This window comes from Nyctereutes procyonoides, unplaced genomic scaffold (assembly GCF_905146905.1).
Source record: "Nyctereutes procyonoides isolate TBG_1078 unplaced genomic scaffold, NYPRO_anot_genome, whole genome shotgun sequence".
Classification (NCBI taxonomy): Eukaryota; Metazoa; Chordata; class Mammalia; order Carnivora; family Canidae; genus Nyctereutes; species Nyctereutes procyonoides.
This window is the reverse complement of record NW_026575142.1, coordinates 5,950,702-5,978,350: the sequence shown is the minus strand read 5'-3', so window position 1 is coordinate 5,978,350 and position 27,649 is coordinate 5,950,702. Positions and strand designations below refer to the sequence as shown.

General features: G+C 38.1%; 1 protein-coding gene across 6 annotated transcripts in view; it reads left to right on the top strand.

The window, feature by feature from the left end:
* PPP1R1C (protein phosphatase 1 regulatory inhibitor subunit 1C) overlaps positions 1-26,835 on the top strand; it is a 120,608-nt gene extending 93,773 nt beyond the window's left edge. For 2 of the 6 annotated variants that reach the window (XM_055308270.1, XM_055308272.1), the window contains exons 5-6: positions 25,522-25,613; positions 26,018-26,835. In XM_055308270.1, coding sequence (XP_055164245.1) covers positions 25,522-25,586 — 65 coding nt within the window. In that variant the 3' untranslated portion in view covers positions 25,587-25,613; positions 26,018-26,835. Of the gene's footprint in view, positions 1-19,844; positions 20,288-25,521 lie in introns of those variants that run through there. The other 4 variants (XM_055308269.1, XM_055308271.1, XM_055308268.1 and 1 more) reach the window with 3 other exon arrangements.
* Positions 26,836-27,649: the final 814 nt, after the last annotated feature.

The window sequence follows — 27,649 nt, the reverse complement described above, 5'->3', positions numbered from 1 at the left end:
TTTTGGATACGTTGAGTTTGTGGTGCCTGTGTTGGTAAAGGACTTTTTTTAACCTTAAAGAAGTAATAAATTACTTCTTGGGAGAATATTGACATTTAAGAAGTTAGTAAAAGCAGAAAAATAGAACACAAAGGGAACCGAGAAGGAGGATTTAATTAAGTGCAGCACAGGGACCACCAGTTGAATGATCTCTCAGGAGGAAAGAGAAGTTGAATCCTCAAGGATGAATGAACATTTAACAGTGGCAAAAGCTGAGGGATGGTGAAATAAGGTTAAAGTTTAAGGAACACCAGTTGGATTAGGCCAATCAAAGGTCACTACAACAATTCTGATGAAGGGATTGGAACGGAAATCATATCAGAGTAGGTGGTTGAGTGCACAGGAGGTGAGAAAGTGGGCCCAGCAGCATAGACAGCCCCTTTCTTCTAGGGTAAGATACAAACAAGAGGAATATGCATGGTTAAAGGAGTTTTATGCTTGTTTGCTTACTTTTAGGATAGAAGATAGTTGAGTACATTTTACAAACTGAGTGGAAGAAGGCAGTAGAGGGAGGAAAGAATGAAGTTCTAGATAAAAGGCAGAGACAGGTCCCTGAGCAGACTGGAGTTGAGGATGTGTGTGGGAATCCTCCCAAGACCATCAGCACTTCCAATCCCTTTTACTCTGCTCTATTTTTCTTTTCTCTGTAGCATCAGTTACTTCCTATAATACTATATAATTCATGTATTTGCTATATTTGTCACTTGTCTTCTCTACCTCAGTTTCTTTTGTGAACTTTTCATTTCCTACTGTTGGCACTTACACTTTAAATGGAAGTGTTCTCCCAAGGCTATAAAGTTCACAGGGGCAGAGATGTTTATCTTTTGTTCATTCACATATTTCAAGCACCTTGAAGATGGTGGACACTCAATAAATACTTGTTGAATGAAAAAATGCTGGATCGTAGAATAAGAAAATGTTGAGATTAGCTTGAAGGATTTTATTTTTAACCTGCTAAGTAGAAATAATTTGCAACTTAAAAGAAGAGTAAAGTGAAGAGAGACCTCATACGTACTAAAAGTCAAACACTCACTGTTTGGATCAGATGTTATTTGTGGAGTAACTCAGAAGGCTTATTTAAATAGCTCACAAGCCCTATTTAAATTCATTTGTTTATCTCATATAATAGTTTATATTTATTTTTAATAAGTTAACCATCATTTAAACACTAGATTTAGGGGCAGCCCAGTGGCTCAGCGGTTTAGCGCCTGACTTCAGCCCAGGGTGTGATCCTGGGGTTCCGGAATCGAGGCCCATGTCGGGCTCCCTGCATGGAGTCTGCTTCTTCCTCTGTCTGTGTCTGTACCTCTCTCTCTCTCTGTGTGTCTCTAATGAATAAATAAATAATATCTTAAAAAAAAAAACCCACTAGATTTAACTCAGGGTGCAGATGAATGTCTTATCTTGGAAAGCAAGAGGATGTGGTAATATTTGACTCATCTCTGCATAACAGCAATCACCTGGATTTGATTTGAGGCTGTCCCCTCACTACCACCTTCCAGGATGTGGCTCATAAGATAAAGCATGTGATCTTCATTTGCCAAAGTCCTACCCATCCACTATGATATCCTCAACACTTAAGTCCACTGTCAGTCACCATTTATTATTGAACTTGAGCTACTATTTTTCATAGTGTGGCTGCTTCATCCTGCCTGGCCTCTTTGGGCAAATGTATCTGCAGTCAATAATATGGATAATATTCAACTAACAAGTAATTTCTATTCCAATGGGGTTTTCCAATAATTTTAGAAGTAGGTGAAATTCACCATGGCTAGTCAGGCCCTACATGAGCTGGCTGCTTCCATCCTTTGACCACCATTCACAATCACCACTTGGCTTTAAATCCATTCTGGTTTTCTGTCTTCAATGGCTCACTTCCTTTTTCTTATATACGTCAAGCTCCCTCCAGTCTCTATGCCTTTACATTTTCAGTTTCCTTTACTGCAGTTTCTTTCCTTCAGATAATCAACGTGGCTGGCTGCTAGTTAACAAGCAGCTCCTTCCCTCAGAACCATACAAGTTGTTCTGAAATCTCAATGAATTTCAGCTTTCTGCCTTTTTAAGTTCTCCAACAAGCAACCTGCTTGAATGGGTTAGTCAAGGCAAGGGGGGCAATCTCCTGGTGGCAGGATTAATTTAAATTGCTAGACAGAATCAGATGGCAAAGATTGCACACAGAATAGACTGGACTCCCCAGATTCTGCTTTGAAGAATATATGCTATTAGGCTTATTAGGTACTCAAACCTAACTCATGCAAATAAATGCAAGTGTGCCCATTCAGTGTATCTAGCCAATAGAAATATCTTGATTAACACTCATTTCCCTGAAGAAAAATTCTTTCTAGCACATTATACACTAATTAATAAACTTTCTTATACTGATTGAAGTTACAAATGGTGCTCCTCTGAAGTGGATTTTCCATTAAGGTCCTTCAAATGCTAACTAGCTCTCCTTGGAGTGTTAGTCGTGATTAGTGTACTTGAATATTAATCAACCATCCCTAAGGGGTAGATAAAATTAACAAATATTTACTCCTGTCCACATACACTCACATATATCATATTCTCTATTCTGATGTGCGTTATAGGAAACATACCAGTTAGGAATCAATCACGCATCCATAAAGCCAAACCATGAGAATTCTTTACTCTCCACTACTCCCAAACCAATTCTGAGTAATCAACATGAGAATAAAAAATTAGTTTATTACTGAGACTAAAAGTGCCATTCCCTTTCCTCCATCGATAGAAATAATGGGATTTGAAGAAATTGTTTCTGGAATCTCCCATTATAACTTGAAATGTATTTGTTTTACAGAAACAAAGCCAGTCTTGATTTGGCTTAAAATGGATCTGCTGGTATTGCATTTTTGGATCTTTATGGGTTAAATAGGCATTGAAGCTTACCTGAATAACTACAATGAAACCCAAATTATGTCTTCCCTTTTTCTTTTCCTGGTCTTTCAAGTACATGTATTGCACACAAGTATAAGCAGCAGTGTTGAATTTACTGACAATTTCGCTTTAAGATAAAAAGAAGAGAGAGTCTAACATCAAATATTCCAACATTAACTCTCAAAATTCTCATGAGACATTCCTCTCCTTTCTGGTCTCTCTACCTTTCATGTGATCCAACCGATAGCCTCCCCTCCTCTTCCCTTCCTCAGACAGTGTCCACTCCCTTCTGATTCTGTCCCTTCTCTTCCAAAAGCAAAAGGTTCCCTTTTTTCTCACATCATAATACCCCACAGTTTTCTCTGAATCCTGGATGCCAACTGATAGGCCAGACCCCAAGGCCTGAGCCTCCACTATTAGTGAATTTATCAAAACAGCAAATATAGGTCTTTTCCTCTGGAGGATTTGTACATCAGCAATCTAGAAAAAAAATTCCCCACATTTTATATCTGTCCTTATTAAAAAAAAAATAGATTCAGTTCCAAACATCTTACAAACACATTTTTGGGACACAATTTCTTCTAATTTATAGACTTCTTGACTAATGGAATTAGAAAAAAAAATGCTCATTAATTTTGGATTTTCTTCAAATATAATGGATGTGGCTTCTTATGATGATATTTGTTGTGTAACAAAAAGGTACAAGCTGTTCTGAGTCAATACACACTAATCTACAGCTATTTGTGTACAGAGTATTAACCTAAGAACAAATATCTAAAAGTAATTGGGAGATCATAATAAGCTTCCTAAAATAACTTTGTAGGGAAAAAAAATGAAAAATTTGATTCTAGTAATCGGCTCTTCAACAGATGTAATCTGTCTCTCTGCATTCTTTTAGTGTTTTAGTGATGATATTTTCTAGGAAAAAAATCAGGACTGAGGTCATTTGCAATTTTGCAATAATGTTGGTTCAGGCTATGTTGGAATTCCTAGGACATTTCCATAATTTATGAGAAAAATACTTAAGACTAATTTAAAGTAGTACTGTCCTAGAAAAATATCCGCCTTATCCCTTAGTAGCATTAGCCCTGCAAACAGGCAGAGAACAGAGACCATCTATATATATTATGATGTAAAGGGGCAGTACAGAGTCCTAATTTCCTATATATCTCACCTACTGCCGTTACCTGAATCTTTCTTCAGGGGTATGAGAAAAGAATACAAATTCTCTAGGAAAAAAAAATTGTTAAAATGTTCATCATATTATATCTCAAGGGAATGGAGGAAGAGCCTTCATTAAGAAAAGCTTGTAACTCGAATAATGAGATCTTGACCCAAAGAGAATGAGAATTTGAATGCCATAGTAAAAAAAACCAACCAGATTAGAATTCAGGAATTTTGAGTTCTGATGCTAGTTCTGATACTGTCTTGCTAATAGATCCTGGGCAACTCATTTAATTATTGTCAAACACAATTTCTCCAACTGTGAAATGGGAATAGTATCAATAGTCCCTTCCACTTTTCAGCATTATGTTAAGAATAGAAAAATGTGTCTATTGCCTTGAAAAATTAAAAGTGCTATAATATACTATTACTATTAATAAACAGGATGATAGAACTAGGATCCGGAAAATAATAGGAAAAGCAGAAGAAAGGCCCATGTTAGGTTAGCTAGTGTTAATCACAAACATTGATAATATAGGACGAAGGTGCAAAGAAAGGAAACTTTCAAAGTAATCTACTCCAAGACTGATTGAATGTCCCGCCAGGAGGTTGAGGGAAGCCGTGCATCACCTGAACCTTACTTTTACCTAGAACTGGCTGAGATCATAATATAAGAGTAAACTAAGTGAGTGGGAAGGCATAGATGAACAACAACAAAAGTTAAGGCATCCAAAATTGTAGATCCTATTTACTTGTATTTCAAAGTCAAATTGAAATAATGTCAAGGAAGGAAGTTCAAGAGCTAATTTGGGTATTTAAAAAAGTTTTTCTTTGCTATGTGTTTTTAGAGTTTTCAGGAGGTTGCTTTGAATGTGCTGTAACATCATGTGTGTCAATATATCTTCACAATTTACTGAAGGAGATGTTTAATCTGAGAAAATTGACAGATTTTAAGAGTCGTAAAACCTCGGTTATGATCATTCTGGGCAAAACACTTCTTTTAGAATCACTCAAATTCTGTCATCTGGTTATTTACAAATCCACACAGTGAGAGCTGGCCATAAATGTTCAGGGTTTTGTAATAATAAAATTATTGCCTCAAGAAAGCATGATATAAGTTGCAATGATTTTGACCTTTGACCTGCAAGTCTATGATATCCATCCTTCAAAAGTTGCCTTGCCCATGAGGAGACAGTTGCTGATTTTTATAAAAGATTTCCTAAATTTTCTCTATTACTATAGTTCCCATAATTAGTCTAAGATTTAGATTTAATTTAAAGGACTCTCCTGAGACATAATGGAACATTCCCCATTTTTGTCTGGTTCTCAACTCATCATATGTTACATTCAAAGATAGAGGTAGAAACAGAAAAGAAAATAATAAAAAAGAAATAACCCAGTTTCCTTCCATTTCTCTTTTCTGTCTTCCATGCCAAAGGAAGGTTCCAGGGAAGATATAATATAGGGAGAATAGACTAGTCAGGTCACTTTGGGTTTTACATGTCAAAACCCAAATCTAATTAGTTCAGGCAAAAGGGAAATTTATTGAAAGATCACCTGGTTACTTTAGGTAAAGGGAAAACAAACCCCTAGGAAGGGAAGGAGGGGGAGCAGTTGAGCTTCAGGAAACAGATTAATCAAAGGCTACATGTCTTCCACGTCCTTCACTTTGCCTGTCAACTTCCTCCTCGTCGAAGTCCCCTGCAGATGAGCCATCTTCTCATGGAGGAAGTATGATCATCGAGAGCAAACAAGTTTAATGTCTTACACCACCTATAATTTCAAAAGTCTTGTGTAATGACTTGTTTCAGACAGTAAAATCATGGGGAAAAGATCATGATTGGCTCAGCTTGGGTCAAGCACCCTTCATCTTGGCACAATGACCAGAGGGCAAGGTGACATAAGAACCAGGCAAGTACTGATGGTTCCCTCCCTATGTTTGGAGTGGTTCCTGAAGGAAAGCCAGTGGAAAGGAGTCATTCCCTGTAAGCAGGGGAGGGTAGAGAGCATTGCTGAAAAGACCAATCAATACATATTCATTATAAAGAACAGATCAGGAATATCTGGGGGATAATATTATTTGTTGAGAAATAAACAGGTCTTCCTTAGACACTTAGAAAATTATACCTCTTATTTCTGCCCACTTCTAATTATATTCTGGTAGTAATGTTGGCGGATTTCACACCATGCAGCCTCCAATTATAAAAAGGATTGTGTTCTTAAAATTGACTTGTAAGGGATTTGAACCTGACAAGACATGGAATCAATGCTACTAGTGGTATTTTGTGGGGTCAGTTTATAAAAGTAGAATATAATATGCCTAAGTTTTTATAGTAATAGTCCATTTCGATGTCACCAAACATTCACTGGAGTATCTTTCTAAAGACCCTGCTTTCCACACACCATAGAATACATTTCATCTCTTAGGGGACATCAGGCCACCAGATCATGATTGAGTAAGGGAAGTTAGGAAAGGGAACTCTGCTGGGATGTCCAGGCACTCTCTGCATCTGATGCGGTATGATGCAGAGAACATGGAATAAAAGTCTGACAACCGATGTTCTAGACTAAGGGACTGCTACTTGCTGTGAGACTTCAGAAGACAGGCCCTGGCTTTTTACATCTTAATATGATGGCGGTGGTGGTGGTGGTGGTGTTGTTGTTGGTGGTGGTGTGTGTGTGTGTGTGTGTGTGTGTGTGTGTGTGTGTGTTAGGAGGAAGTTGGAATGCTGTTTACATTCAAAGCTATCTTTTAAAGTTCTTTCAACCCTTGTACCGAAGTACAATTACAGAGTAACTGATAAAATGCACTTTTCTTATAGCACTATGGCTTCTCAAGGGAAGACAGCTCTCTGAGCTAATAGTTGCTTATTCTCAATAATTTCGTGTTATTTCTAAAAATCTGGTGATTACCTTATAAGTTATCTATGTATTTTTTCCCTCAAAGTAGTTTCTATTATTTCAGGAAGAAATAGAAATAAATAACTAAGAAAATTAAATAGATGGACAGTAAATTTGGGGAACAAATTGAAAAGATCTTATATCATTTGGGGGTGTGATAAGCCATAAACATACTTCAAGAGAATCCTTCCTCGTGAACTGTGGGTTTAAATGAAATTCATGGTATTTGGAAAAACTTTACATTAATTTTTATTAATAATTTTAGAAGTTTTCTAATACAAAGATAATGAATTTTTGTAAATTGAATGTAATGTGTGTACACTGAAGGTAAGATTGTTTACTTTTTTAAGAGAAGAATTTGAAAATTCAAAAGCCATGATTTTAGCACAATTGACTTGTAATGTCCAAGGGGTTTGTTTGGAGCAAGGTTCCAATTTTGTAATGAAAAGAATTTTTTTTCCGGTAAGTGTTGAGAAACTAAGGAAATTAGGTAAGTAAACACTTTTTTCCCTTGTTATTACATTTGAATATCATAGGATAGAAATAACAAAATTATAATTTTAAGCCAAAAATGTTATGTTTTTTTTTTTCTTCTTCATATAAACGATATAAAATTGCCACTGTTGCTACTGCCTGGAGAATTTGAGTATACAATTGCTCCTTTGCATCAAATGTTCTTAATAAAACCAAAATTTAAGAAGAAAGAAATAAAATGGTATCACCTCATCTAAGGAGAGTTTGCTAAAGATATGTAAAAAGAAGAGATACTGTGATTTTACACAAGGGAGACAAGTAAAACAGACCAACTGTAGGGCAGCAAATCAAAGAAGAAAGTAGGTCAGCGAGCCCCATGGCAATACAATGAATTGCTGTTATTTAAAGGGATGGTCAGAGAGTTAAGCTGCCTGTGAACAAGAATGCCTACCAGAACAATGGTAAATGAACAGAAAAGCAGGGTCAGAGCAAAACAGTTGCAAGGCTCAGAGTGTGAACTGCATGTCCTTGGGTTGGGCAGAGGATGAAACAGCAGAACAATGTCATCATTCAGAAGCTTCCTGGCGGCCAGCAAGCTGCATAATGAGAAGCAAACTGAGCTGAGGCCCTCCACAGACAAAGTGGAGGAAAACACCCTCAGGACATGGAGAGAAGTGAGCAGAATGGGAGGCTGGATGTGAACTAGCAACTCCTCTGGATTAGCACTTTCCAATAAAAGAAAATTCTAAGTAACAAGAGGAGGACTGGAGAGACCACACCACTTAAACCCATTTGTTGTAAAAGCTATATATTCCCCCAGGGATTAATTACCTGTGTTTGGGGATCAGAGCGACCTTCTGTACTGGGGCAAGTACAGTTTATCTCGTTTCCATCTCTAAGTCTTACTACACATTGTCTTGAATTGTAACGACTAAGTGAGTCTAGCCTGGTAATCTAAAAAAGTACAGGAGACTGAGAAGAACGAAGTAACTTGAGATCAAGAACGCTCTACTTTTTCTGTCACCAGTTTTTACAGTTGGTGTCTACACCAATTTGTCACATCTAATGACAGATGGAGCAGAAGTTCACTCATCTGAAAAAAAAAATTGACTAGGTTGAAAATTATTTATACTTTGGGAAATACGAGATGAATAAGAAATAGGAAAGTGAGATTGAAGTCAGTCATTTCTTCAGTTAAACTGAGCATCTGTGCTATTAAGGCATCATTGCAGGAGTGAAGACCTTTCAGAATGACTTAAACAGGAAAATAAAATATCTTTCAGGAAATGTGAAAGCTTCCTCAAGAAATGTGGTTCAAAGTGTTATGTGAAAGTAGTCTTCGTGGTTGAAAACTTTTTGCCAGCTGTGTTTCCTTGTCTAGGTTCAGGGATTAGGAGGATAGAGTTGGGTTTCATCTCAATCACAGTTTTGTCAGGTATAACGTCCTGCTTTATTTCTGAAAATTTTCCTTGCTTTGAAGTCTATTCAGTCCGAAAGTGTAATCAAACCAACATGAGTTCACTCCTGGGTGAGTTACAGATACACCAGGTGGAGTTGTCCCACAAAGTCAACTTTATTTTTGCAGCAAATAAGGAGATCACAGGGAATAACTTCCAAAGCCATGACTCCCTGAACAAGGTGAATGGGTTCCTTTTATTTAGGGTTAGGGAAAATACTGAAAAAGAGGAGCCTGGTCACCATATGTAGAGGTGGCCATAAGGTTGTATATGTGCCTTAAGGAAACATGCCTGTACGTACGTTGTATGTTGTATGTCATAGAAATGAGGCTTGTGCTCCTCCTTGGGCAGAGATTTTAGTATTATAATGAGGTAAGTGTAATTGTCGGTCATTCTCAAGGTCACTCCATGGTCCTCTGTGCAGGCCCAAGTTGTGGTTACGCCCAAACTGGTCTGGGTGGTCTGGGCCACCGGAGATCTTGTCAGGGCAGTTGCTCGCACTCAAGGGGCAATTTCACTTTCCATTTGCCTGCATTTAGAGATAAGCTGGAAAAGAGTTTAAAGAAAATTACGGGACAAAGGTGGGTGAGTACAGCAGGTGGGCAGTAAAGATCAGGTCTTGGAGTCTAGCTGGCAAAAGAGTAATATAGCTACTCCTGCTTTCTTTGATTAATGTCAACAAAATATGTTTTCTCCACCCATTTATACTTCTAATCTGTATATATATTTAAAGAAATTTATTTTTTAAAAAGATTTTATTTATTTATTTATTTATTTATTTATTTGAGAGAGAATCCGCAAATGAGGTGGGGAGGGGCATAGGGGGACGGAGAAGCAAACTCCCCACTGAGCAGGGAGCCCGATGCAGGGCTTGATCCCAGGACCCTGAGATCATGACCTGAGCTGAAGGCAGATGCTTAACTGACTGAGGCACCCAGCTACCCTGGTTTAAAGACATTTTTTATAGACAATCTGTAGTTTGGGTCTTATGTTAATAAATACCATGCTTTCTATTTGTTGCCCTGTTCTTTGTCTCTGTTTTTGTCTGTCACTCTTTCTTTGCCTTTTGTAGTTTCAATGTAGCATCTTGTATCACTCCATTTTCTTTCTTTTCTTTGACTATTGGTAATATTTAAAAAAAAATTAATGGTTGCCCTAGAATTTGCAATATACGTTTACAAGTAATCCAAGTCTACCTTTTTAGAAAAGATTTTATTTATTTATTCATGAGCGACACAGAGAGGGAGAGGCAGAAATATAGGCAGAGGGAGAAGCAGACTCCCCTCAAGGAGCCCGATACAGGACTTGATCCCGGACCCAGGATCACAACCTGAGCTGAAGGCAGATGCTCAATTGCTGAGCCCCCCGGGTATCCCTCCAAGTCTACTTTCAGATAACACTATACCACTTCACAGTGTGAATACCTTATAATAATCAATACAATTGATTATTAATAATAATCAATACAATAATACAATACAATAATCCTATTCTCTCTTGTACCTTATATCATCACTGTCATTCATTTCACTGATACATAAGCATGCTTAAACATATATACCTAACATATATACATAAGCATTCATAATTGAATACATTGTTGCTATTATTGTTTTGGAACATCTGCTGTTAGATTAATTAAGAAGTTAACGGTTTTTATTTTACTTTCATTTATTCTTTCATTGATGATCTCCTTTCGTTGTGTAGATCCATGTTGCTGATCTATGTTACTTTCCTTGAATCTAAAGAATTTCAAACTTTCTTGCAAGGCAGATCTACTGGCAACAAATTCACTCAATTATTTTTTGTCTGAGAAAGTCTTCATTCCTCCTTCACTTTGGAAGGATAATTTTACAGGGCACAAGATTATAGATTGCGAGGTTTTTTTCCCGTCAACATTTTAAATATTACTCTTCACTCCTCTCTTGCATAGTTTCAGAGGAGAAGTTGGATGTGATTCTTACCTCTGTTCCACTCCAGGAAAGGTGTTTATTCCCCCCCCCCCCGGCTTCTTTCAGTGTTCTCTTTCTGTCCCCGCCACCCTTTTTTTCCTGTAGTTTGAATATTATATACCTAAGTGTAGTGTTTTGGGCATTTATCTTGCTTGGAATTCTCAGCGCTTCCTGGATCTATGGTTTGGTATCTGATGTTAATTAGAAAGAAGTTCTCAAATCATTATGACTTCAAATATTGCCTCTATGTCTTTCTTTTTTCTCACTCTGGTGTTCCCATTACCTGTATGTTACACCTTTTGTAGTTGTCCCACAGCTCTTGCATATTGTTTTGTATTTTTCTCTTTGCTTTTCAGTTTTGGAATTTTCTATTGTCATCTCTTCAAGCTCAGAGGTTCTTTCCCCATCCGTGTGCAGTCTGCTAACAAGCCTGTCAAAGACGTTCTTCATTTTTGTTACAGTGTTTTTGATTGCCAGGGTTTCTTTTTTATTCTTCCGTAGAATTTCCATTTCTCTGCTTATATTATCCATCTGTTCTTACAGATTATCCATTTTTTTCCATTAAAGCCCTTAAGATATTAATTATGGTTTTTTTAAAGATTTTATTTATTTATTTATTAATGAGAGACACAGAGAGAAAGGCAGAGACATAGGCAGAGGGAGAAGCAGGCTCCCTGCGGGGAGCTCGATGTAGGACTCCATCCCAGGACCCTGGAGTCACAGCCCGAGCCAATGGCAGGTGCTCAACTACTGAGCCACCAGGCGTCCCTTAATTATGGTTTAAGACACAATTCCTGGTGTGATAATTCTGATATTCCTGTTACATCTGACTCTGGTTCTGGTGGTTGTTCAGTCTTTTCAAACTGTGTTTTTTTGCCTATAGTTGCCTTGTAATTTTTGTGGAAAGGTAAATATGATGTACTTGGTAAAAGCAACTGTGGTAAACAGATCATCTTTAGTAATGTGGTGGTAAGGGGTGGGGAGGAAGTGTCCTATGGTCTCTGAGAAGGTCTCGGCCTTTTAGCGAGCCTGTACCTGTGGACCGTAAACCTCACCAGTGCTTCTCAGTCCTCCTTCTCCCCACTTAGGTGGGATAGAATGGCTATAGGGGGTGAAGTTCGATATATCTCCCCCTGCCCCAGGTAGGGTTAGTCTTTAATATAATACCAGAAGGTTAGGCTCTGGTAAAAACCTCCTGGAGCCAACCTTGTTAAGAATAGAATGCTCTGATTTTTAAAATGGCCACTATCTCCTTTACTTTTTCTTTCTTTTTTTTTTTTTTTCCTTTACTTTTTCAAAAGCATGAGGAGATTTTTCTCTGATTTTTATTGTGAGAACAGAGTAGAGATCCTGGAGGTAAAATACACAAAACTGTGAGGGCCCCAAACAGCTGCCTTCCCACCCCTGGAGTTTTTAATCTGTCTTGTCCACACTGAGCCTTCAGCCATTCATTAGTTATAGTTCCGGTTTTCCTACCCTGGCACTGATTTCCGCATGGGTTTCTGCTCTAGCAAACTATGTTCCTCTGTATCCACCTTTCTCTATTTCTATATTTTGGAAGTGGTTTGCTCTGTGACCTTGCTTTTCTAGTAGCTCTAAGTTGTTTTTTTTTTTTTTTTTTTTTTTTCAGCTTGTTTAGCTTTTTACTTATCAGAATAGAGTGGTGACGTCTAAGCTCTTGCAGCTTGGACCACAGAGTGAGTCTCTGAAAATGCTTTGAAACTCAGATCATGTTGCTTCTCTCCTCAAACAAAAACACCAAAAATATCTGTCAGTAGCTTCCCAGGATAACAGCCAAAATGCTTGTAACGTCCCCTGAGGTCCCACATTGTCAGCTCCTTCTCCTCCCTGCCTGAGTTCATCTCTCTGAGCTCACCTCCTCCTACTGCCTCATTCCTGACACGTCAGGCTTCTTGCTGTCCTTTGACCAGGGCAGACATGCTTCAGACAAAGCCTTTACAATTCTTGTTCCATTTGCCTGGGACGGTCTTCTAGGTAGCTCCACAACTCATTCCTACCTTCTTTAAGGCTGGTCCGGGTCATTTCTCCTTGTGAGGAAGCTCTGTTGTTGTCACAAGGTTTCTCAGTGAGATTAGAATCAGAGCTGGATGATTTGGTTGGGGGCATGTATTGGCATCAGGCTATGGTGGCCTATAGAGACACTGCTTCAAACAGAAAACTGCCCTGCCTGGAAGACAGAACCTTCTAAAATGCCAGCACAGGACATCCTCCTATGGGCATGCTTAAAAAAACACAGACAGCATTAGCTTCTGTGGCTGTAAATGCAACTCCCCTTTCGTTACTTTATTTTTAGTGCTTTCAAGGCTAACCACTGACTCCTGCTGATTGATGCATTCTTTATTTTAGACATGCTATTGTGTTCAATCAATGGCAGTCAAGTCTTGCAAGCTAGGGAGCCCTTCTGTCCCTTTCTAAAGTGAAATTGCTCAACACATTTAGCTCCATTATATGTAGGCTTAAAAATTTAACTCTATTTCTGAGTTCGTAGGGAATGCATTAGCTTAGAAGCAAAAAGGGCACTTGACTGTAGAGGGCAAAAGAGGCACTCAGTCTATCAAAGTGATTCTCTTCCTAGGCTGAGCACAGGATTCTCTCTCGCAAAAGCCTGGCTCCTACCTCATACTTACTGACAAAGAGGTGGGCACTTTACATTTAAAACTAAGCTGCTCTCCAAAGATAGTATTTGAATTCACACTTCTAACAAACAGTATGTAAGTATACCTCCTCCCCTACCTTCTCCTTCATATTTACTGCTAAATCTTTTACCTAGGGTTTGCTCTTGGGCAAGAGCTCTGGTGAAATATATCATAGTAAAAATATACTTAAGTTATATAATACTTGCAAATGGTTATAAATATCACATAAACATGCTGTCCCTGTTTCTGTGTATGGTGAAGAGAGAAGCATATCATACATTTACCCTCTCCAGGAAAATGCTTCCCCAAGTGATAGGGTATTACATGAAATGACCACGTGTTGATTTGTAGTTTGTGTTAACTGACCGGTCACCATATTAGAGCAGAGATTGACTGTGCTGTGTGTACGTAATTTACTTCAGATAAAGTAGAAAGGGATAGATTTAGAGTGAGTTCAGGACATGATAATGTGTTTAGCTTTGAAATGAAATCAATATGTCTCTTGATCTCTGTGACTCTAAGTGTATTAACGTATAGCTATGCGTTATAAATGAATGACAAGAAGATTAAACAAAATACATGTGAAAGCATTTTGGGAAATGGAAAGCACATTTTCAATCTGAGAGATGATGGGCCCCGCTGTACCATATTATAGGTTACATTACATCCCTCAAGTATATCTAGCATGGATGAGTATTTTGATAAGATTTGAAGGGTCAACTCACAAGGAACCATGAGAAAATCATCTTTCCAGGGCCACTGAAATCACTCTTTGGTACATAGGAGGCCTTCAGAAAATGAATGGCTGTTAATTGTATTTTGCGAATAGTTTTTTTTATCTAGAACTCAGACTTGCTGTTTCCCTTACTCTATCCAGTGTATTGCTCAGTAAGTAGCCCTCCAAATTAATATCTCCCACGGTGGAGCTCTTTTTTTTACCATATCAGCACTCTCCAAATGTATTATCTGTAGTACTAGTATGAAACATATATTCACAGAGTTAACTTCATTTACGTATACATCATCACCCCTTGACCTACATCCTCTTCTGACCTGTAGTTGTGTCTCTCCTGTGCTCAACACACGGTAGGGGCTTTATTACTTCCTGATATTTAACTCATATTGCTTGATGACTACTATGTCTCACCTCCCAGACTAGACCATGATGTGTTTTCTATGTCTTCCAGAGTCCTGTCTTAGGTTTGAGCACAGCAGAGAGAAGAAGTGCTTTTCTGATACGCTGAACATTATTTGGAACTTGGTTCTATTCTGGGAATGTTCCTGGGTGAGATTAAATTCTATATCTTTCCAATTCCAGATTCTGTTAAAAACAGTAGGGATCCCTGGGTGGCGCAGCGGTTTGGCGCCTGCCTTTGGCCCAGGGCGCGATCCTGGAGACCTGGGATCGAGTCCCGCGTCGGGCTCCCAGTGCATGGAGCCTGCTTCTCCCTCTGCCTGTGTCTCTGCCTCTCTCTCTCTCTCTCTCTGTGACTATCATAAATAAATAAATTAAAAAAAAAAAACAGTAACAGCTACAACAACAAAAGACTGACAAGTTACATCTAAAACTATCAGGCACGTAAAGTTCTTTCAAGGAATGTGATACTAAAAAAGGCCCTTATGATCTGGTCGCCTGATTTTCCTTCAGGTTTTAACTTGGGAAAATGTCAATGGGCAAGATTGAGTCCTGGTGACCCAGATGAAGAGCCCCCAGTAGGAATCAGGGGCCAAGATTTGTGTCCCGGCCTAGCCAAAGGCTGCTGTGTGAATTTAAGCAAATCACTTTGCTATCTGAAATTGCTCCTTCATCTTGAAGCTAAAGAGATTAGATCAGGATTCATATTCACAATTATTTGTGGGTCAGAGACCCCTCTGAGATTTTGCTGAAAACTATGGGCCTTTTTCCCCAAAAAAGCACAAATACGTCTATAAATAGAATGCCAAGAGGGTCAGAGGCTCTGTAAAATCCACCCACATATTCCCTAGCGGACTTTAGAATGATTTTCAAGGTCTAAAGTATGTGGTTGGAAAAAAAAAAGAATCCATTTGCATTTGTTACTCCCAATGTGAATTAGTTTTAAAATGTGTATTTGAGCCATTTATGTCATTCGAAGTCATAATTACTTTTTTGTAATTTCAAGTACTTACAGCAGAGCAAATTTTTCAGTAGAAAAAAAAAAGATCTCTTTTGTGGATTAATAGCATCTCAGGGTCAGCGAGGTGGTCAGTCCCTCCTGCTACACAGTGCAGGCCTCCTTCTATGACCCATCTCAGAGACAGACGTGTAGCTGAGACTTGAACCCATGTGGTGATGAGGGCTCACTCACATTTATTGCTGGGCAAAGAGTTTCAGAATTGTCTTGTCTTTTTTGAGTTAAACTCTGCCCTCCCCACGTAAATGTCTGCTATTGACCCTATTTCTGCCCTCAGGAGCCACATAAATTTTAATTCTTTTTCCAGTCTGTTAGGAATTCAATGGCAGCCTCTTTTGTCCTCTGTTAATTTTCTCTATGCCAGGCATTCCAGTTTCAAGTACAATTGTTCTAGAAAAGTGACTTCATAAGACTACTTTTAATCTCAATTACCTTCTTCAATGGAACTCTTGAAACAGCCCATAATTAGGCAGCATATTCCAGAAAAGGTCTGACAAACACATGGTTGGGCAGTAATTCCTTAAACTGCTGACTGCTGTGAGGAGTGCTGCCCACGCCACCAAGAGCCTGGTCCCTAAACAGGTGACTCTGCTGGGTCATGTTGGAATTGTGGTCACCTGAAACTCCTTTATCATCCATGGCGGCTGCCCTCATTCTCCGTTGTTTTAGAAGCAAAGTCACCTTCCTAAAAACAAACCCCCTGCTCACCTGCACCTTACCCACATCAGCCTCTTTCCAGCTCTCGCACAGCTTTTGGAACGCTAGTTTTGTCTCTCATCATGCCATCTTTCCCTCCAAGTGCTGTGTTATCTACCAATGTAAATAAGCCTGCCTCCCCCCTCCCCACCCCCCCAAATTAATTGATAAACATATTGACCCGTGGTTGCCAAATACAAGCTTCCCTCTGTGGATTCATTATTCATAATTCTTCACTCAGTCACTTCACAACTTCATCCAACTGTGTGAGCTGCAGAATGGAGAAGAGTGGGAAGATTATGTCCTGTTGGGGCAAGATTTATTTCTTTCCTTTTCTTTTATTCAGTCTAGTTTCCTTTCCTCAAACTCTGTTGCTTTTTTTTTTTTTTATTCCTTCATGTGTTTCTACTGCACATCTTGGTCTTATATTTGTTTCCTTTTCCCGTGTTCCTTGGCCACGGGGGATGAAGCTCCGTTGTGTTTTTTGGGATCTCTGCCCTCTGCCTGTGTGCAGGGCTGGCTGAGTCGGCTGGTCCCAGGAGGCTCTCTGCTGCGTGCTGGTGGGAGTCAGTCCCCTGCAGGCAAAGTGTTTAAATACATGCCTAGTAGCATTCAGCAGGGGAGGAGGCTCTGAGGATTTTCTCAAACCCCCCAGACCCAGTTATTTTCTTCCAACTCCACAATTGCATTAATATTAAATGGAAGTCCAAAGAAAATATAGACACAAATTTATGTGTGTTTGGACATAGGAGGAGGGCATAGGGAGACAGAAATTATCAGATAATCCTCACAGACCTCGCACTATAATCTTACTACTATTTCATCTGTAACCAAACAATATTACTGATAGGAAAAAAAGATTGAAAATGCAAAGTAACCGACTGTCCATTAGCCAATGGAAAGATGACATGAATGTAAATTGCTTTGAGAACCAAAGAATGTGTGGGTCTGCAGAGATCTTCATGTTACCAACTCCTGTCTCATCAAATCTTTCACCTAGAAATAGTTACTGTCATACTTGAAAAAAGCTAAGGAAGACATTTTCCAAGGTTTGCCCAAGTGAGTGATTTTACTTTTAAAAAGCTTTCCTCATTTAAATGTGTGACCATTATTGGGTTATAAAATAGATTAAATGTGGGTCAGGATAAGCATGTAGGCCTATACTCAAGTAAGGGAAGTAGTTAACAGGTTAGTAACTTGGGCTTTTTGGTTACCATATTTTCATAATGCTTGAGCCCCACAAATAAACAAATCAATGTTGCCATTAAGTTACTAACTCTAATTTAAATAACACTGTCTTAAACACAACTTTATTACTCTGTAGTTACCTTGTGGATGAAAGGGATGAGCTCTGGAGGTCATAGAACCTTCCCCAATTGAGAGAGGTACAGACAATTTCAGCTTAGGAGAGTGACAAGTGGCTGAATGATTATTGTACTTTAATATGTCAGAGGGAATCCCAACATTGTCTAAGCAAGGTTTATAGGTACTGCAAACCTATAACAAGTCCTAGAGAATGACAGGAAAATATTCGTCAATATCCAAAAAGGCTAAAGGTGAACATGAGTTAGGGTCTCCTGCCGGTGGAACTTTATGCCTCATTCACTATTCATTCAGTCAGCCATCAGTACATACTGAGGAAATACGATGTGTCATAACTTATCTTAAAACTACACCATCCTTATGACCTTGAACAAATCCCTTACCGTCTTCAAGTCTAAATTTTACCATCCAGGTATTTCTGTCATAGGTTTAGTGAGGTCTAGTACTAAGGTATATAAGACTCTAGCAGAGTCACTGATTGGGTACTTACTGAATAAATGAGCTCCCTTACCTTCTTAACATTTAGATCTCCCCTTCCCATGCTGTTATTTATAATAATATAATATAAATTCCATTTGTTAACAATAAATGTCTCTCTACAGTTTTGGGTCAACAGGAATTGAGAGTGATCTGTGCTTGTGGATGAAATCAAAGTATTTAAATATTATTACAACTGATCAAATATTTTTGCAAGATAATCCACCAAGCCCAAGGATGTCATTCTTTGCCAAACAGCACTCTGAGGCTTGCTGACTGCAGTACATGCAAATCTACACTTTTTTTGAGTTTCTTTGTTTCATAACAAACATGAGCAGTGACTTCCTTTCATTCATCAATTCTAACTGGAATACTTTTCAGTGACACTTAGAAAAATCTCATAAACCCATTTTCTAAAATACAAAATTTTTCATGTTCAGTAGCAATGCGTGAAGTGTCCACTGGGATGGTGTTTTTACAGAACAGACCCAAGTGAAACAGAAGGTAATTTTGTAGATTTTGAGTATGGTTGTGGTAGTTGCCTTCTGGTTTATACTCCCAAATGTGAAATTTTGAAAAAGAATAGGCCAAAGACACATACCAACTTACTTATTAATTGTATCAGTCATTTGCTCAATCAATATGAGTGAGTACATACCGTCTGCCAGGTATTGTGCCCGGGACCCCGAACTCAAAGTGTATAATTTCGACATCAAGAAGTTTGCTCTAATGAGAAAGATATGTAGACAAATCAGTTCTATAAGGCAATTGATACAAGAGAAACTGATCCAAGAGCAGTAGGGAAACATGAGAAAAACCTAGCCAAGTCCGCTTGGGGAACTAGAAGAGCCTTCACAGAGGAGCAAGCTGAGGCGGAGACATGAGTAGGAGATGATGGGGTGGGTGAGTAGGAAGCTACTTGGCAGTGAGAAGAGAAAGAGAAGAGCATGGAGGCTTGAAGGAGCCTGGAGCGATCAAGGAATGTGCAGGAGTAGGTTGGTGTCCTTCACTCCTAACCCATAAATAACCGTGGAAGGGGAAGCAGGAAGGCCTGGGACGGTAGGGAGGGGCCAGATCTATAAGCCTGTGTGGCCGGCAGAGGTGTGCCAGAGTTTTGCCTCTCTGTGGGCTCTGGGGGAAGTTACTGAAGAATTTTGTATACAGAAGTTTCGTAATCAAATGAATATGTTCTTATTCCTGAAGGAGACTAACAATATTGTGATTCTTTTGTTGTTTACAAGTTACAGGCATGGCACATACACCCCTTTGTTCCTAGGGGTTTCTTCAGTGTTTCTCGTTGTAATGGAATTCAGGGATGCCAAAAGAAATATTTGAACTAAACGATATATCAGAATTATAATAAGAGCCTGTGAGCAGATTTTTAGTTAACAGGTTTTAATAGGCTGTGATGCAATTCTTAATGGAGAAGATATAATTTTAAAGGAAGCCCGTCTCCAATGGAAATTTGGCTGGGTGTGTTTTTATTTCTCCTTGAATTAAAAGGTTTATATAGGGTTAGATGGTTGAAATTCTCTGAGAAAACACGTATACACCAGGGCAAACTTTCCACTCACTTTCTTTATTTCTTGCAGCAAAGCACTGAATCTGCTAGAAATAAATTTCACTTATATAGAGCATAATTTTTTATAATTTCAGGGGTTAAGCATCTGAAAGGCCAGAATGAATCAGCATTCCCTGAAGAAGAAGAAGGTGTAAACGAAAGAGAGGAGCAGTGGGAACATTAATTACGGGTCTGCAGCAAGAAGGCTTCTTGGGAATAACTGAACTATTAACTTTCTGAATATCCCATGGAAGGCCACTGCTTGACTTCCAGAAGCATTCTCCACCTCTGCTCTCCACACTCATACAGTAGTAATACACCTCCTGGGAAGCTCTCCTTGATTGAACTTTAGAACTAAGTACAGATTGTGCGAAATTACTTACAATTAAAGAATAAACATTTATTTTATGGTGATTTTTCTTTTTAATGATATCTCCATAGACATTTGCAAACATGTTAGTGTTCTAACTTTAATAACTGCCGAGCTTAATCCCTGATGTCCTACTGATGTGGTCTGCCTTCTAAGGTCAAATGTAAATAGCTTCACTTTAAGAGTAAAAAATAAATATTAAATACATTTAGACATGAGTGTGTGTCTGGGTTTAACTTACAGAGGAATGTTTAATGAAACTTTTAAGCTAAGATTGGCATTTATCATGTTTCTGTATACAGAACGGTACGTGGTATTTATTTCAAAATGATGAAGAAATGCCCAATTTCATGATTCAAAAGATTGTAATATAATGGTCTTTAGATATTGAACATCCGTTTCCCTCCAACATGCTAATGGTTAAAGGACTGCAAAATTCTCATTTTTCTGAGCTGTGAGAGAGATATTTGCCAGCATCTCCACTAGGTATTATGAAACAAAAATGCTAAATCTAAAATAAAATATGCCCAAATCTCCCCTTCCACTTTTTTTTGGCTATTACTTGAAATGCGAGCTATTTCCTATTGCATTTTAAGAAATCATTAGAATTTTATAAATCTATTATTATCAAATAAGAAATTCCATTAATCCATGCATATAGTTATTCATTAATTCAATAACTATTTTTAATGAGTTTACCTCCACCAAACGACTTTGTTTCGGGTTATAAAAATAAAGGAAAGATAATTTCTCATCCTTACAACTGGCGGAGAAGATAAAGCATCAGCATAAAGCAGGTTTTCCAGGACAGTACACACATATTTATTGAAGAGGACTTTTGGTTTTCCAGGACAGTACACACATATTTATTGAAGAGGACTTTTGAGTCCCACGTCAGGCTTCCTGCATGGAGCCTGCTTCTCCCTCTGCCTGTGTTTCTGTGTCTCTCATGAATTTATTTATAAAATCTTTGAAAAAAAAAAAAAGTTCTGGCCTCCAGGACAATACTAATTATTTTTTAAAGATTTTTATTTACTTATTTATTTTAGAGAGAGCTTGTGCATGAGCAGGGGGAGGGGCCGAGGGGGAGGAAGAGAGAAAGAATCTCAAGCAGACTCTGTGCTGAGTGTGGAGCCTGATGCAGGGCTCCATCTCACAACCCTGAGATCATGACCTGAGTGGAAAGCAAGAGTGGGTCAATTTAGCTGACTGAGCCACTGAGGCATTCCATTAATTGTTTATGGCATTTAAGGTAAAGTATCTATGCCCCAAATTTAGTAAGGATGATGGAATGCCCAGTTTGGTTCCCACACTCATGATATTGGTGAGGTTCAATGTTTCATGGATGAAAAAAATGAAAATATTTCTCAGAAGTCAGTAAAGAGGGAAATTAAGACTGGAAGGAAAAAAAATGTGAAATCCACTGTGGAATGTTATATCAAGATTCAAAGAAGTAAAACTATAGTTTTTATCTTTAATGCAAGCTTTATAATATAGAGATTAAGAGAAATATGTGAATCAGACAATGCATTAGAGATAACAATCATTTTTCTTAGTATATTTTCCTCAAGAAAATAAATGCAAAACTCATGGATAAGTAGTATCACCAAGTATGAATGAGTACTCTGGTTCCAAGTGTCTTTCCTCCTTCATGTCCTCCTTTTCTTCCTTCCTTCCTTTTCCTTCCTTCCTTCCTTCCTTCCTTCCTTCCTTCCTTCCTTCCTTCCTTCCTTCCTTCCTTCCCTCTTTTGTTCCTTCCTCCCTTCTTTCCTTCCTCTCCTCCTCCCCACCCCACCCCTAGCCTTTTATGGTTTTTGTTGTTGTTGTTTTTAAGCCAGTTTCAGTCAATACTTTCTGGAATTTCTAGGTCACCTGCTGTGACTATTTGATTTCCTAAATTTCTTTCTACTTAAAACATGATTAAGGCACAGATTTGTTTTACATGATTTTTTAATTATTTGTGTTTGGAAAACATTCGGATAGCACTTGAGATTATTTGAGATACCCGAGGTGCTAAAAAATAAAGTTTGCTCTTCTCTTTCCTTGAACACACTTTCAATTTTTTTCTTTTCTTTTCTTTTCTTTCTTTCTTTCTTTCTTTCTTTCTTTCTTTCTTTCTTTCTTTCTTTCTTTCTTCTTTCTTTTTTTTTTTAAGGATTCAGACAAAAGAAACCAAAGCTTTTGCTGACTTTGTAACATCATTTGGGTAAATAAATAGCATGGGTTCTGGATTCTTCTGTTCCCTATTAAAAACACAAAAGTATAAAAATTAAAAGCATAACTTTTTCTTAGGAAATGTTGGTTTATTCCATTATGTTTTCTACTCTCAAAACAGAGATTACAATTAAAAGCATAAGTTTTCCTTGGGAAATATGTTGGCTTTCTCAGAAATCTGAAGGAAGCCAGCTGAGATAATGGCTTTTCAGTTTCCTTTTCACACAATTATAGTTTACAACAAATTTTTTTCAGGAAGACAACTTGGCTTCAGTTTGGCTGAATGGTTAAAGAAACTTTCTGAACAAAACAAAACAAAAACTTTATCTTTCTCAGACACATTTATAATATAATAGTAGATGAGCTTTGAGTTGCTTCAGCTTGGGTTCAAATTCAACCTCTTAAAAAAAAAAAAAACAAATTCAACCTCTTTCAAATTTTAGACTCAGTTACTCCATTTGTAAAATGGGTACCACCATACTTACCCCTACGGGTTATTGTAGAAATTAAATAAGATACATTAAAATGCTTAGTCTAGCTTACGAGCATTTAATAACTGGTGCCTATTATTATGATCAAGGTGGGAAAGAACCTGATACTATCTATCCAAGCCTTACCCAAAACACGATCCTCTTCAACATCACAGACCAGTGGTTGATCCCTCCCTTCTTTAATAACACCAGCTGAACCCCAAACCTAGCCACAGAGCTCTGTTCTCTGTGTGAAACTCTTTTTCCTGTCCTTCACCTCCTTGATCACAGCCATTCAACCCTGTGATGTCATCTCATACGTGGCCTCATCTCTATGTAAAACACCACCAGGTCCTCCCAACCTTTCTCATCATCCTGGCCACTTGCTATGGATCCTCTTTAATTGCGTATACTGAATCTAAGAAAGGTTATGTCAGGTAGATATGTTGGGGTTTTTCCCTAATCTCCCTAAACATGAGAAACCGAAGCATAGAGTGTGTCAGGGTGGAGCAGAATTCTAGGCCAGGGTTCTTTCTACTAGACAGTAATATTGTAAGCCTCTTTTCTTCCCAGAGTGGGCCAGGGTAAGGGTCTTTATAAAAAACAAAATTCTGAGACTTTTTCTGTCCTTAAAAGTGTTTTCACCATCCATTTTAAATTTTAATTCAGTTATGGCAATGTTTTCTACATTGTGGAAACTGATTATTTTGTGTCGGTAAGGGACAAATTACTTTTATTTTTATATTTATAAATTGTCATAATACATATTAGAAAAGACACTATTGGTGCTCCAAACCCATGATTTTATAGCTATTATTGCTTATGATGAGAAGTAGGCAAAGGAGGGAACTCAAAGGAGCCTGGGAATTTGAGGAAAAACGCTGGAGAAAGCAAACTAAAATGGTTTTGGATTTATCTTCATTTTTTGTTTCTTACTGTACAAATAGGACTTAGCATCTTTTCCCTTTTGTGTTATGTTTAGTAACAAGGACCCTAATGTGAAGGAATGAGCACAGTGAACCCTAGAATTATATGCCACTAGGATGAGAATCTTAGAAGGAGAAGAATATTAGAATATGTTTGGCAAATGATTTGTCATCATTATTCAGAACAAGTATTTGACAGCAAATAATAGAAAACCCTGCAAACAATAGCATACAGGCTTATTTATGTCATGCGACTAAACATCCAGAACTAAAATTGTGGCTCAAGACTTCAATGGGCATACAGACATTTTTCATTTTCCTTAATATCCTCAAAAGTTGTAACTTCATGCTCCCAAAAGAGCTGCTGCTCCAGGCATCCAATCTGTTCTGAGCAAAAATAGTGGGAAGAGAAAGGCAAAGAATGTAGCAGAGAAGCAAAGCTATCTCAGAGCCCCCCAACTACTGTCTTATGGACCAGAGCTGTGCCACAAGACCAGCCCTTAATGCAAAGGAGTTGGAGAAAGTAAATATTTTAAATATTTATTTATTTATTTTGAGAGAGAGTGTGTGTGCATGTGCACATGCATGCAGCGGGGAGGGGCAGAGGGAGAAGGAGAGAGAATCTCAAGCCGACTCCCTGCTGAGCATGGAGCCTGATGTGGAGCTCAGTCTCACCCCTTGCCCCTGCCCCGAGATATGACCTGAGCAGAGAAATCAAGAGCCAAACATTTAACTGATTGAGTCACCCAGGTGCCCCAAAAGTAAGTATTTTAAACCAGGAATCTTGCGACCTTCCAACTCAGTCAAGGTTCTCTTTGTAAGTTTTGAAGTGACCATCATATCAGCTGAGCAACGAGCAATATCTGCTTCCCAAGTGAACAAAATTCAGGGAATTTCTTCTCCCCTGGGGTATCCAAAGGAAGTATAGACTATTCAATACACGTCGTAGAGTTAAAAATATTAATACTTACTAGGTATTTTTGCTATTTAAAGTGCATAAATTAGGTTAGTGTTTATGATAGGCAGTAGTTAGATAGGAAAATTCAGATGCCCTGAATTATTCTACAGTATTTTTCATGGGATAATTTGGTGTTCATCATAAAAGGATGTTTTAGAAACAAGAGACCAATATTCTAGTTTATTATTCAGTAAATACATATGAATGAATGCTGAGGACACAGGTATTACTAAGATACTTAAGGTCCTCAAATCCATGGATGTGTATTCTGGTGTTTGAAGATTGCTCATATTCATGTGAATTAATATGTAAATTATTATTAATAAATAAATGAAATCATGCCACATAGTGATACATTCCTGGAAGGAAATAGAATGAGGTGATATGGTGGGGCGCCTGGGTGGCTGACTCCGTTAGACATCTGACTCTTGATTTCGGCTTAGGTCATGATCTTCGAGTTGTGAGATCGAGCCCTATGTTGGGCTCCCCACTCAGCGTGGAGTCTGCTTCAGATTCTCTCTCCCTCTGCCTCTGCTCTTCCCCACCCTTGTGCTTGCGTGCCCATGTGCACTGCTTGCTCTCTCTCTCTCTCTCTCAAAATAAGTAAATAAAATCTTTAAGAAAAAAAAAAGAATGAGATGATGTTGGCACAGGATGGCATCTCCTCGTTGATCATAGCTGTGTGACATTGGGGAAACCCTTCAATCGAAATGGGCTCCAGTTTTCTGAAGAGTCAAATATAGTGATATGAGTAGGTGGATCAGGTGGATCAGAGGATCCTAGGAGGCTCCTTCCCACTCTGAGATCTGTGTCTCCCCTCTGATTCTCTTTCAGGAACTGCAGACACGCAGCAAAGGAGAAAAGAAGAGACAGGAATAGACAGAAAAGAGCAGCATTAAGAGAGAATGGAATCAGAAGAGGAAGGGGTATCTCTGTATGGTTGTATGACAGTCAACAGGACAAAATGTTGTCATTAAGAAATATACACCCATATGTACATATGTATTTAGCAATGTTAGCATTGTAACCAATTATATTTTCTGTCTTTTAAAACTTCCCATTAGAAGATGATCTAAAAAAATGGTGATCATTTTTTCATTTGTTGTTGTGGTAGTGTTTTCCTTAAGATTTAAAAGTCCTTGCAAGAAAAATTTCCTCCTACAAATCACTAATTGGATAATTTACTCTATCCTAGCACTCAGGCTTTGTTGCTATTAAGTCGCATACCAGATTTTTCCCTTTACAGAGATTTATGTGACATGGTATGAAATTCTCTGGAACTTTTCCACGGGGTTCTGGAATAGTTTGTTATTTTACTTTTCTCCACCAGGTGCAAAATGGGTTGATAACAACCAGAAGCTGACTTGTCAGTGCTGTTGTGCTCCAGTGGGAGCTTGGAAAAATACCAACACAAAACCACCACCACCACCACCACCACCAGCGTCACCTCCACCTGCATCATTGTGCGTTATTTTCTCCCTCTTGGATCGCCTTCTGAAGCACTTTAGATATTTGATGCATAAATATTGACACGTTTTTCAGAAAATTTTCCTTTGTTTTATTTATTTTTCTGATTATTTATGCTATTCTATGTGCCAAGTTCTTCCTTTTGGTTTTATTTTTCTCTACTACTAAAAGGGAGATCTTGAATTTGGGTAACTTTTAAGTGATTCATTTTTAGTTTTTCTAAGTCTGGAATCTGAGCCTTCCTTTACAATAGAGAAGCTTTCAAATCTATTTCCTTTTTTCTTTTCAAATTTCATAATATTTATTTACTCTTCTGTTTCTTTTTCAAATCCATTGGTCTTGGTTCAATTTAGTTCCACAAATACCTATTGATAATTTACTACACACTGACCATTTTTCAGTTATAAAAATGTAAAGGGTATTATTGTTGCTGCCCTCCTGCCAGTTAATATCAGTTCAGTTCTTTATAATTAATAAAGTGGCCTCATCTATGTTTCTCAGTTAATAATCTTATTAAATATATATGACAGTTAGGATTCAGTTTATAGATCAGAGAACTGGAGTCCAAGGAAAATAAATGGCCCTAAACGAATTAATAATCCAGCAAAGCCTTTTACTAGCTGATGTTCTTTTTGAGAAATTGTGATACTTTTTAGGATGGAAAAGCCCGTCTTCCTTAGAAACCAGAGCTTTTTGCATTTTCTTAGAGTGTCTTGTAGACTGCATTCTACATTTCAGACCTAAAAGCACGGGGGCGGGGTGGGGAGGGGTGGGGGGGGTAGGCGGGAATAATTTTGTTAGAGGTGCTGGAATGGAAAGAAGCACCTGAGTTCTACTTTAATTCTTTGATATTGACCTCAAACTAAAATGACCTTTGTCCAATAAAAGAGGCAAATTTGAAACTCCTTTTAAACTACGTGACTCACTTAAAAATATTTTTTATATGTAAACCTGTGCTTTAAAAAAACAATCTTTAATATCTAAAAAGTAGGAGAGAATTACTGAGTTTATGCCACTGTTGGGTACAATCTTTTCTTAAAGAAAAAGGCATCGATCCTTTTAAGTTTCTTTTTCCTTGATTTCTGATAAATTGAAAAATCATCTCACAAATTGCTATTTTTTGTTATGGCCTTCCCCTTTCTCTACACCCCTGTCCCCAGGATCTGAAGAATACTAATTTTTACTTACCACTACCAGATTTGTATTACCCAAAAAGTAAAGATAATATAAACAAGCATAATTACCATAGACTTAAATGCATAATTGTGAAATAAAGTATGGCTCTTATGGCATTAGAAAACATTTATGTTACTTAATGAGGAACCACAGAGAACATTCTAACTGCTGCTCTCCTCAAGCTAACTGAGAAATCAATTTATTGATATTTCAAAATCCTTTTCTTTTCTCAAGAGTAGCGATAGGGTTCAGGACTGCAAAAACACGGCACCTTGGCACAGTGAATATTGTCGGCTGAAGGAGTTTGAGAACATGGCAG